Here is a 12,959-nt window from a genome sequence, read left to right on the forward strand (position 1 = left end):
TTCCTGTTTCAGTTCGAGAAATTTGGCAAAGCTGTGAATTATGCTGATGCTGCCCTCTCCTTCACTGAATGTGGCAATGCCATGGAACGCGACCCTCTGGAAGCAAAGTCCCCATACACCATGTACTCTGAGACTGTGGAGCTCCTCAGGTGAGTGGCCTTTCTGCAATCATCTTCCTACACTCATTTCAGCTAGAATTAGAAGCTATGTTTTAAAAAATAGATCATTTCCACTTATTAATAATTTGTCCAAGCCATCCTCTTAGAAGTCATCATAATTAGTTCTTGCCATTTTATTAATATCATGGAAAATTTATAATTGATGGACGCTGATTTTATAAATTATCCCCTCCAGAAGTTATAATGTGAGTGTTATAATTTTCAATATTCGTAACATTAAAATGGAAATGTAGTGGGTAGAAAGAAGTATAATCATTTTACCATTTAGCATTGACTTGTCGTTTCAAAGGTGCAGTTTTATAATTCAAAAAAATGGTGCTCTCAGGATTTCTATTACAAACCATGTTTTCTAAAAATTTATCTTGGTTATTAAAAAGGGAGGGGCACTGTTCCCACTCAGAGTTGGTATTTAAGGCTGCAGGTGTGGAGTAGACTTTCCATGCATCTGGAATTAGGGAAATAGATGAGGTGCTAGTAGGGGCTGGCGGTACAGGTGAGAGGATGAGAATAAGAGAGGGGATATTAACTGCACACATTATTGGTTTCATTTACATTTTAAATGAAATTTTCTGGCTGTTGGTCTTGGTGGTGTAGAAATTCTGTGTTATCAAAAAATTCATAGAAGAAGAGGAAGAAGAGGTAGAAGAAGAAATAATCCATTCTGGTGTTATCCAGTGATTTTTAGATATTTGTACAATAATTTAATCCACCCCTGAATAGTGGATAAGCACCATCGTTCACTAGATGGACTAAATAATCACTTTTGATTGATTGAATAAGCAGTTTTTTACCTGAAAAGTCCTATGTCCAGTCCCATCTGGCTTGATTAATCAATAATGCCAGGACTGGTTTATACTATCTTGCTTGTACCTGCATTAACTGTTACAAATCTGAGGATATTTGTACCTAAATCTTCAGACAAACATTGGACAGATTTAGTGTGCATATTTTCCCAGTGACACATTCCAAAAGATAAAAAGAACTATTTTCTTTCTTTTTTTTTTTTTTTTTTTTTTTTGAGACAGTCTCGCTCTGTCGCCCGGGCTGGAGTGCAGTGGCGCAATCTCGGCTCACTGCAAGCTCCGCCTCCCGGGTTCACGCCATTCTCCTGCCTCAGCCTCCGAGTAGCTGGGACTACAGGCGCCTGCCACCGCGCCTGGCTAATTTTTTGTATTTTTTAGTAGAGACGGGGTTTCACCGTGGTCTCGATCTCCTGACCTCGTGATCCGCCCGCCTCGGCCTCCCAAAGTGCTGGGATTACAAGCGTGAGCCACCGCGCCCGGCCAAGAACTATTTTCTTTAAAGCAACTCTGCTCACATAGAATCAGAAGTTTAGTTAGAGCCACAAAAGTAGGGTGATTATAAGGGCAGCTCTAGCCTTGCCTGCTGAGCCAATCAGCCATCTTTCTCTTTGCACTGCTCTGAAATGTAGGCACTGAGAAAAGTGTCAAGTATTTCTCCTTGACTTATTTTATATACTGTGAAAAGCACCACCACCATTCTGTAGCTTTCAAGGAGAAATTGAATGCTCAGTGTCTAGTCAAACTACCTGTGATTTTCAAAGATACACAAGATGAACATACTGGCAAAAATTATAAGGATTCAAAACTGAAGGGAAACATTAGTGAACAAACACAGGGACAATTCATGCTCTCTATTCATTCAAAAATGCAAATTAAAACAAGGCACTTTTTAAATTAACAAGAAAACGTAACAATGTTAATATCTAGCACTAAAAACTACAGCAAAAAAAGGCCTAGCAGTGAACGAGACCTCTCCTACGCAGCTGATGGGAATGGAAATTGATTATTGTAAATTGGGGGAAATTTGGCATTGTGTAGGGAAAGCCATACAAATGAGTATTCATATCTTTTGATCCAGTACTTTAACTGTGGAAATCTGAGTTTTCTCTCCTGAAGAAAACAATTGTAAAGACTAGAACAAGTAATCGGTATGGTGTTCAATTTGACATTATATATAATAGCACACAATTGGAAGCACACCAAATAATAATAGAAAAGTAATTACATAGCAGGACACTCAACAGAATACTTTGCAGCGATTGAAATACAACAATGACAGAGACTATGTAGCCACACAAAATATATTTATAATATGATGTTAAAATAAAATCAAGCTGCAGAATAACATGCACACTACAATTATGATCATGAAAAGTTTGTATATGCATCTGAACCAAACTGGAAGGGAAATGAAATCATAGCTGTAATAAGTGAGTGAGATTATGGGTGTTTTCCCTCTCTGCATATGCTTCTTTCTTATTTTCTTTTAAGAAAACACATGCTGTCTTAAAAATATGAAAGTAAAATACAAATTTCATTTTATGGTAAAAGTGCAACGTGAATCATTAAGTAATTTTCTTTTAATTATTCACAAAAAAGTTATTTAGGGAAAAAACATGATTTATGTTTTACTATATGCTATTTCACTTCCCATAGAAGTTTATTTCAATGAAATCTGAAAGTCAATGGAGAATTTACGAGCATTCACTTTAAAGTCAGTGTTTTTAAACTTTATTTTGAGGTAATTGTAGTTGCACATGGCAGTTGTAAGAACTAATACAGAGAGTTCCTGTGTACCCTTCACCCAGTCTCCCCCAATGGGAACATCTTGCTTAAGTATATTACAGTATCACAGCCTGAACATTGACATTGAAACACTCCAAAGACTTCATTCAGATTTCACCAGTTTTGTTTTGTTGCCAACTTCACCATTTTTGCATGTACCCATTTATGTCTTCTCTATGTTTTACTTTTTTTATACTTTCTGTAAATTACATGTGTGTATAATTTTTTTTAATGAGAGGAATTTCAGTTGGGAATAATATGAGTTAAAGCAACTAGGTCTTCTGGTCCATTTAAGGAATTGAAACTCCACTATCAAGTCACTTCAAATGTGGTTGCAATTAGAGGGTGTGTGTAATGTGAACATAGTTTTTAGTAGTGCAATATCATGTTGAAGAAATTTTTATTACTTTCTCCCCGACAGTATGCTGGCTACAGAGAGAGAGCCCCATTTTCTTCATTCAAGTAATTATAGTTGCTCTGAGCTCTGGGAATCTGCAATAGAAATGTATTTGTGAAAACAAGTGGGGCATCACAATGACTTGACATTTCAGTGATCCAACTGTCAAAGAAAGCTAGATTTATTACATAATAAAAATTCCTTTGCTTAATATTGCAACAAAAGAAGGGACCCACATTAAATGTACAAGTGCCTTTCCTGGAAAATGTTCACTCAACAGAAATAGAGCAATAACCAGGAGAGCAAGGCGGCTAGAATGCTGAGGAGGCCGAGTCTTAGGGGGTGAACCTAGGCTCCCCAGTGTTCTGCGGGGGAAGGTTGCTGAAAGCGAGGAGTCAGGCATGCCAGCTCAGTGGCCCTGCAGGCTTTCCGTCGCCTTCTTATAAATGAGAACTTTCAACTTCCTTCTGCCACACTGAACTCCATTACTTATTCTACTACAAGTACCTGTGAAATTGCATTAAAGCTCAGACAATGATTTTATGCAATGAATTGATTTTCAAGAGTCTAAAAGCCCTGAATGGGATGTACTCGGCTAGAAGGAAAAAAAATGGGAACTACTCAACCTTTTATCACCCCAGTGCAGAACAGTAACAATTAAGGAGAATAGAAAGACAAAATATACAAGCATCATAAATTCAGGGTGCTTCGACCTTAAAATGCTGTGAAATCGACCTTCCTTTAAAAAAAAAAAAACCAAAACCACTTTCAATAGGAATATATGCAAAACCTGAGCCATTAGAAAAGACCTTTTAACTGTGTGATTGAGGTCTCCCTATGCTCATGTCAGACATAGTTATATATTATTTACCTAATCTGTCATAAACTGAACTGAAACTGACATTCTTGTCCACCTCTCATTGAAAACCAGTCATATTATTTAGCTACAGTGTTCCTAGAAACAGTATTTTACCAGCATTTAGACACACACACACACACACACACAAACTCACGGTAATTCCACAGCATTGTCGTTAGGCTCATGATTTCACTGCCTTCTCCAGAGTTCAACTCTGTATTTCACATGAGTCCTCTTATGACATTTTGATCATCATTTTGTGTATGTTTTCGGGGAAGCATGCTTTTGCCCACATGCACCAGTCAGTCCTCTTGCCCAGAGCAAATGTGGGAATAACTCATTCAGGCACTCAGAATACAAATGACTTTGGGCATTTCTGAAGGGTAATACAGATTTCACTTTAGCTTTTCTTTTCTCTTCAAAGGTATGCAATGAGGCTGAAGAACTTTGCAAGTCCCTTGGCTTCGGATGGGGACAAAAAGCTAGCAGTACTATGGTGAGTCCCATGGAGGCCACAAGGAAATTGCTGAAATGTCATAGAAGGATTTGAAAACTCTAGATCAACTTAGGCTGCTTACCCCAGATCATTACTCTTGTTTTCCATTAAACTATTAAAGGATAACTAATGGATTTCTTCAGTCACTGACTAAACATTTACTCTCCTAATTTATACCCTTATCAAAATGGGATTTTAACGCTTGCCCCTTCCCTCTTTAGAATTTCTTTATTTACTTATGTTTCTCAATCTAACCATAGGAGAGTAACTGCAAATTGTGAATCAGCAGTCTTCTTAACAGTTTATAAAGTTTCACTAAGCACTGGCATTAACAGAAGCCTTTCCTCATCACCACAGCTACCGATGTTTATCACTCCTCTATTTGAGAATGTTTAAGCTGAAGAAGGACCATGCTATGAAGTACTCCAGATCACTGATGGAATATTTTAAGGTAATGCTTATTTTGTATAATTTATAGGTACAGGATGATAAAATCACTAATAAGACATGACATGCAGGTTATCGAATGTCAAATGCTGCCAAAGGCTTAACCTCTCTCCTCCCTGCTGGCCATGGCCGTCCTACCCCTCCTTAAGGGCTCAGCAAGGAGTTTATGTCTGATTTGATTCCAGGGAGAGAAGGCACGATGGTGCAATCCCCTGACTTTTTTCCAGACTCACCAAATGACCCTTGGCAGTCTCCTGGTTGCAGTGAGGAGTATGTCACCTTTTTGCTGCTCTGTGAGGTGGTCACAGCTTGTGGCTATAGGTATGGCCAGTCTTTTGTTAAATGATAGGTCAGCCCAGGAATCTCTCAGAAGTGAGAGAAGTCACTGTGGCCACCCTGGCTGTATGTGCACGTCCACACCCCTGGAAGGCCTTTGTCCATGGGGAGTCTTGGAGTGCAGTAGTTGTAATTAAAAACAACTGATTGCTTTGGTTACCAAAACAAACAAACAAAGCCATATTGTAGGGAGCTGGGGCTTTTAGCTTGTAAGCACAAAAAAGACAGGCAATCTCAAAATGCAATGCCAACATTTGAGAATAAGCCCAGGTAAAAATTGCAAACAGCAACTTCATACTAGGCCTGGTCACTGTACCCTCCAACACCAGTCATGATTTAGAGTTGGGGAGACTCAATGCTCCTTCTGTTGGGCAGGTCTAAAAAGAAAAGGACATGATTTTTTTCTTTTTTGCCAAGTGCATGAGACCTCTTGGCTAAATCATACCAAAGTAGTTGTTTGAAATGAGCGAAATTATGGCCTTACGTGAAACATGCAGTGAGTGGAAGTGCACAGCTTTATGAAGACACTGTGGCACAGTTGGGAAAAAGAGCATGTTCCCCAGCTATTATGTAGTATGGCCATAATGCCATAAGGCCAGTATTGATGTGGGTAAAAGGGAGTCATATACAACAGGCCCTCTTCTCTTCATGTGTCTACACTCTTAACTTCTGCTTTAGAAAGTTCCTTATTGAACGTCAGTGGGCATCAGAATCCCCCAGAGGGCTTGTGAAACAAGAATGCTGTTCCCCAGCCCCCAGATATCTGATTCTGTAGGTCTGAGGCCTGGCCCAAGAATTTGTATTGCTAATAAGTTCCCTGGTGATGCTGCTGCTGCTGTTCTTGTGATCACACTTTGAGACCCACTGATGTAATATTTGCCCTCTTTGGCCTACCCTATATAGTTTACAGGTATTGTAAAACTCCAAACAAATACTAAATAATTCATTCATCCAGGAGTGTGTTGAGCTTTCCTGAGATTAAAAACTGGAGTCTGCAGAACGCACCTTAGGTGTGGGTCTACAAAGCCCCAGAGAAGTATTCCGTTCTCACTGGACTCCCGAAAATGCTGACTCTTTCCCTGACCCTCCTTTTGCAAAGGGGGCTGGGCTAGCAGCAAAGAGGCAGAAGATGAGCATCATTGGGGTTGTAACTACTGAGAGCAGGTCTGAGTCAGGTATGAGTTGTGGCCATCTGTGCTGCTTGACCTTCCACCTGGCTAGGCCATTACAACGAGCCTGATACCTGTCCTGTAGTGGTAATGCTGAATGTCAGTTTTCCCTCTGGTCCACAAGTATGTGGTCTTGAAAATACAAGGAAGCCCATCCTTCAAACCAGCTCACTTCCATCAGAGGAACAAAGGCATGTTTGGTATTTGATTGCAATGCATCCCTGGACCAGTCACTTTGTTAAATAGGGAAGCTCTTTAGCCATGAGGGTTTGCGTGTAAATATAGCAAATCAAGGTGATTCCTGAAAACAAACAAACAAACAAACAAATGAAAATACTGCTTGGCTCTGACACATTCTTGGATTATTAGAAATGACAGCTCACTCTGCATCCCAGGGAAAAAGTTTGCGACTGGAGCTAAAGGTGAAAAGCTTACTTGCACTCTGAAGAGCTTGTTTTGCAGAATAAATTTCAGATGAGGATAATTAAACCACTTCTTGGAGAACCGAGTCTGATTTCACTGGGCCTTTTAGTATATAAGATCTTTCATCAAGTGACTTTCATGGTCCTGATTGGAGCCCACTAATTATCCTAACCAGCTATTTTCATCGAGTGTGCGTCGTGGTGTGCTGACGTGCACATACATCCCAGCTCTGCATCCCGAAATGCTGCAATCAATATTAATGTACTCTAAATCACACTTCCATCTGTTTCTGAATTAATAAAACACAAAATAGATGTCCTTATTTCCCTTTCTCTCTCTCTCTCTTTTAGCAAAATGCTTCAAAAGTCGCACAGATACCATCTCCATGGGTAGGCAATGGAAAGTAAGTATTTTATGAAAATTGCTTTTTCATGAAGATGAGTGATTCAATAGACCCCAAATATTTTGCATTGACAAGTCAGGAGTGAAGGTCAATTCTAGAACTACAGTCATTTTGTGCATACAAAATTTCAGCCAGGCTTCGGCTAATGGCAAGACAGAAAAGTTTAAAAAGATGTGGTTCAGAGTTATTTAACTATTTGATCTTTAAGCCAAATTATAGCCATAAAAATATCTGCTAATAAGATGGCAAGCACCGTGCCATTTTAGGGAGGCAGGATAAAGTTAACTCCACTGCAGTGATTTTTCAATGATTCACTCAATAATGAAAGACCAATGAAATATTCATTGATATATGGTAAGTGCTGTTTAATAAAACCAGAGGCATAATAGTGCTGAAAATGTGAAGGCACTTGGTCAGCCAGTTATCCAAGCCTTCATGATAATTTTTATATTAATACTAAAATGCCCTAACCTAAGATAGAAAAGCATCCCCTATAATGCTGATTGGAGGCTCAGGGAACTCACCTGTGCCTGAGGCCTTATTTAGAGTTCTATCTGCTTGGGACAGCTCAGTCTTAATAGCAGTGGAGTAGGGGCCCAAAAACCGTTGACCTGGTGCTGAAGCTGCACTTGGCTTACAGGGTAAGCTAAGAGGGCCCCTTCCTCTATCTGGACTTGTTCTTTATCGCTAAAATGAAGGGGTTGGACCCAATGCCCTCGAAGGCCCACTGAAGAGATGTCTCTTATAGAGAGTGAGTTTGAATCCCAGTTCTGTGTCAGCTGTGAAGTTAGCTAACTTGCCTGAGCATCAGTTTCTCCTTTGATTCCCAAATACCCCTCACCAGCCCAAGCCCATACCCCTCAGTGATGGGAAGGGAAACTAGATGACTGTGGACATAGACCGTTTTATAACAACTCCAAGCTGCTTTTTCAGTTTTTCATCACTTCAAAATTCCTGCATCTCTGATCAAAATAATTTCTTCAAGAATAAAACAGTCTCTACTGCCACTTTCTAAATATCTAGAAAACATACTCCAAAAGCAATGGGACAATGAACTCTACTTTGAAATCATAAAAACGTTCAGTGCGAGGGAACAGATCCATTGAAAACTACACATTAACTCAATTACTGCACTGAAAGGAAGCACTGTTTAAAATGTTGAATTAGGTCTTGCTCTTATATTGACGAACAAAAGGGAAAGAGTGCTTCTCTCTTAAGAGAAAAAATAAGTTCAGAAAATAAAAATAACCAGAGAAAGGCCCAGCTCTGTTTTCTGTGAGCACAGAGTAAAGTAATGGCAAGGGCAGGTAAGCAGCTATTAAAGAATCACTGGGGAAAAAAAGAGTTTTTGTAAAAAAAATTCTGAAACGAAAGAACTCAAGCACAACCTAAGCTTGGGAAGTTGCATGAAAAGCCTCCTGAAATGATTTTTAAGCAGATTTTGCATGAAGAAAGCACATTCCCTTTGGTAGGCCACAGAGCTTTTGACTGAGGCAACTCAAAACAGTCACTCAGGGGTTATGTCTCGTTCATTCAGCAAATGCTTTGCGTGCATCTGCAGCACGATGGGCTGGGGACAGAAAGCTGAATCTGATATGGTCCCTGCACTCCAGAAGCACACAGTCCAGTGAAAGGAGGTGACAGGTATGAACAAGGTGCTGTGGAAGCCTAGGAGAAGGAGCCTGGGCCTCCCTGCGTGACCAGGAAGGGCTTCTTGTCTGCAAGCAAGATTATGGCCTTGTTTCTGTGTGAATGAGGGTGGTGTCCCCCATGGGGGGTTCTCACAGCACCTTCCAGGAGCAGCACCCTCTGACTTCAAACCCTCCTAGGCTGGCTAGCAATTGGGGAAGTCAGCTGCCCCGAGGTGGTTAAGGGCTCTGCAGGAAATTATATGGAGAGATGAGCAGAGGGTTAAGACAGACATTCAGGAACTGCTTCCATGGAAGCTGGGGAAAGAAAGTGCAAAGAAGCAATTGGAAGAAGCAGCAGAAAAATCTGCTGAGTTTACAGCAGGGGCCAGGAAACTTTTCATTTAAAGCACCAGACACTATATATTTTGGGCTTTGTGCTAAGAGGTGAAACCAAGGCTACTATGTAGAAAAATATGAGAGAAAACAAATTTTCACAAAATTTTTACTGATAAGATTCAAAATATAATAACAATTACGTATAATTTTTGAAATACAAGTCTATTGGTGAGAAGAATGTAAATCTTTTTCATAACATTTTGCTTAATTGGGGTTCAAAGTTAGTGTTCTCTCTCAACAAATCAATTGCAAATGTTCATCTTTTGCAAACTATTCAGAGCTCACAGGCCATAGAGAAACACAAGATGGGCCAGATTTGCTGACTCTTGATACAGGGTTCTGGAATCCACATTGTGGAGAGTTTAAAAAGGCTGAGCAACAATTTCGAATGTCACAGAGAGATAATAAAAAGAAAGAAGCTGGGCAAATATGGATGGCAGGACTTCTTTGAGGTGACATGGTGGAATGGAAAGAGAATGAAGAGAATGGGCTTTGGAGGAAAATGGACCTGCTGTTAGATCCTGGCTTTTTGGCTCTCTGGGCCCTGTGGCCCTCAGGACGGAGCTGAACTTCTCTGAGGCCACAAACAGTGGCAGCAGAACTTTCCCTGCAGAGTTATGGTGAGGCTTGGACAGAATATTGGTGAAGCCCTGAACTATGCTTGGCACATAGAGACTGTGCAACAAATGATGGCTGCTGCAGCTACTGTTGCCATGGTTACTGTTGTAATTGTTACCTATTTAAGTTAGAAAGGATAATGATCCTACCTCTAGAATTCCCACAGCACTTGCTTAGCACCACAGTTTTGGCACTTACTCCAGATTGCCAGAAAAGAATGTATTTTGCTCCTCTATTTTACTCTTTGCTCTTTTACAATAAGTAGCCATCCATCCTATCAATCATTCCCCAAATATTTATTGAGTGCCTACCTTATGTGAGACACTCTGCCAGGCCTTTTGTAGACATATCCCCTATCCTCGTGCTATATATGCTATTCTCCTTCTACCTTCCAGAGCACTTTATATGTAGTAGATACTAAACAAAGAATAGAAGCAAGTCATTCATTTATTCAACTGGTGTTCATTGAGAACATATATGCCAGACACTGTTCTAGATACTGAAGTATGGCACAGAGTGAAATAGACCAAAAAAAACCAAACCAAACAAACAAACAAAAAACTGCCCTCATCAAGGTTACATTCTGTTGAAGGAGAAAGATAACAACAAACATGTGGCATGCTAGGTGGTGGGAAGTGTCATGGAGAAAACTGAAACAAGGAAGGCAGGCAGAAAGGGCTGCTGAGGAGAGGGGAGGGAGCAGTGGTACCATGCTGAATCTTGAGTAGGGATTTTTAGAGAAGGATGATGGTAGACCAAGCCATAGCAATACTGGAGGAGTTTCTTCCAAGCAGAGGGATGGCAGCTGCCTCTGAAGCAGGAGGGAGCATGCCTGACAAGTTCAAGGAACAGCATGTCAGGGTGTGGCTTAGAGGTGAGAGGATGGTGGGTTGGACCAGGGTGGTAGTGGCAGAAGTGGTGGGAAGCATGTGCTTCTGTGTGCATGCTCATTTGCATGTGCCATGGAAATGTGGAGAAAAGGGTGAGATCTGCAAGTAGATACACACAAAGAACAGGAAGGGAAACCCCACGCAGTGATGAGAGCTAAGTCAGAGTTGGAGAGCACACTGCAGTGAGTGGGCCCTGCATCAGCCCTCTCTTAGCCACAGTCACAACTTCTTAGGCAGGTTTTCATTTAATGAGCACAAGGTAGTGTGCAGACATGCGCATCAGAATATGTCAGACCTTAGAGCCTAGTGTGAGAACAATAACAATTGAAAACAGACAGACACTTAGCCTAGCTCTTCTTGCCTCCACCACTGAGTATTTAAAATAAATAAATTAGAGAATAGTAGGGAGAAAAGTCCCCAATAACACTTCAGTGTAATAAAGTAAAAAGGGCTTTTCAAGATGTATGTGGTAAAGAGAGATGATTTGGTTTCTCTTGTGACTCCTGGGCATGATTGGAAATCATCGAATCCAACCTTTTCTTGCAGTCAAGAAAAGTAAGGCCGAGCAAGGAAAAGGGATGTGCTCAGGGGCACACAGCAATTTTATGGCAGGGCCAGGGCTAGAGTCTACATCTCCTGGGATTCCAGTACCTCTTTCCCTGCACCATGGGGTCTCTCTTTCCCTTTTGTTTTCTTTTTTTCTGTCTTTTTTTTTTTTTTTTGGAGATGGAGTCTCACTCTGTCACCCAGGCTGGCGTGCAGTGTCTTGGCTCACTGCAACCTCTGCCTCCTCAGATCAAGTGATTCTCCTGCTTCAGCCTCCCAAGTATCTGGGACTACAGACGTGTGCCACCACGCCCAGCTAATTTTTGTATTTTTAGTAGAGATGGGGTTTCACCATGTTGGCCAGGCTGGTTTTTAAACTCCTGACCTCAGGTGATCCGACCCCTTTGGCCTCCCAAAGTACTGGGATTACAGGCATGAGCCCCTGCGCCTGGCCTTTTTTTTGTTTTGTTTGTTTGTTTTGGAGATAGAGCACTCTGTCACCCAGGCTGAAGTGCAGTGTCTCAGCTCACTGCAACCTCTGCCTCCTCAGATCAAGCGATTCTCCTGCTTCAGCCTCTCAAGTAGCTGGGACTACAGGCATGTGCCACCAAGCCCAGCTAATTTTTTTGTATTTTTAGTAGAGACGGTGTTTCACCATGTTGGCCAGGCTGGTTTTTGAACTCCTGACCTCAGGTGGTCCGACCCCCTTGGCCTCCCAAAGTACTGGGATTACAAGCATGAGCCCCTGTGCCTGGCCTTTTTTTTTTTTTTTCCTTGCTCTGACTCCCAGGCTGGAGCACGGTTGTGTGATCATGGCTCACTGCAGCCTCAATCTCCTGGGCTCAAGCGATCCTCTCGCTTCAGCCTCCCGAGTGGCTGCAACTACAGGCACACGTCACATGCCTTTCTAACTTCTTTCAACATTTGTGGCACATGACAGCTTTGTCATTTTCTCTAAGAATTACAAATGAGAAAGTCTTTCTTTCTTGCCATAAATTGACATTTAAGAGTTAATGACTAACACTGGGGAAAAAAACTAGGAAATAGCTTTTGCAATCTACCACAACAAAGAAACCCAGCTTTCACTGCCTTTTGGTCATTTCACTGTCTTCTGTGCCTAGACCCCTTAGCTTGGACATCTCCTCATCCCATTCGTACCTTAAGAATAAATCTTTCTATCAAGAAGTAACAAAGTAGCTCAGAAATTATAAACATAGCAGAAACACTCTCGAACCCATTCACACCAGACAAGCACAGAGCAAGTGTGAGGACGAACTTGCTCCCTCAGACCAGACCAGAACATACCAGAAAATAGATGGTTTGCAGAAATGGTCCAACTCTCTCCTATAGCTGTAGGCACAGTCTATGTGAGTCTCAAGAGCATTGCAGTTGTAATTGTTCCCAGATCTAGTCAGCAGCATTTCAGCATTTTGGTATGCTACAATTGCTGTTTCCCCAAATCATCTGTATGTGCTGCCCATCAGGGTGCACATCTGTTCTGGAAGCCACCCTGGAAAACTAGAGTTGCCAACAATAGCAACTGTAAGGGGGTGGGGGGGGGGTGGGGCAGAAGACAGAGTT

The 12,959-nt window shown here is 41.3% G+C and overlaps 1 protein-coding gene across 8 annotated transcripts in view; it reads left to right on the plus strand.

The window, feature by feature from the left end:
- AFF2 (ALF transcription elongation factor 2) overlaps positions 1-12,959 on the plus strand; it is a 509,233-nt gene that overhangs the window by 478,289 nt on the left and 17,985 nt on the right. For all 8 annotated transcript variants that reach the window (XM_055267794.2, XM_055267797.2, XM_055267796.2 and 5 more), the window contains 4 exons: positions 13-149; positions 4,448-4,519; positions 4,877-4,970; positions 7,245-7,297. In XM_055267794.2, coding sequence (XP_055123769.1) covers positions 13-149; positions 4,448-4,519; positions 4,877-4,970; positions 7,245-7,297 — 356 coding nt within the window. The remainder of the gene's footprint in view (positions 1-12; positions 150-4,447; positions 4,520-4,876; positions 4,971-7,244; positions 7,298-12,959) is intronic.

Source organism: Symphalangus syndactylus, chromosome X (genome assembly GCF_028878055.3).
Source record: "Symphalangus syndactylus isolate Jambi chromosome X, NHGRI_mSymSyn1-v2.1_pri, whole genome shotgun sequence".
In the NCBI taxonomy this organism is placed as follows: domain Eukaryota; kingdom Metazoa; phylum Chordata; class Mammalia; order Primates; family Hylobatidae; genus Symphalangus; species Symphalangus syndactylus.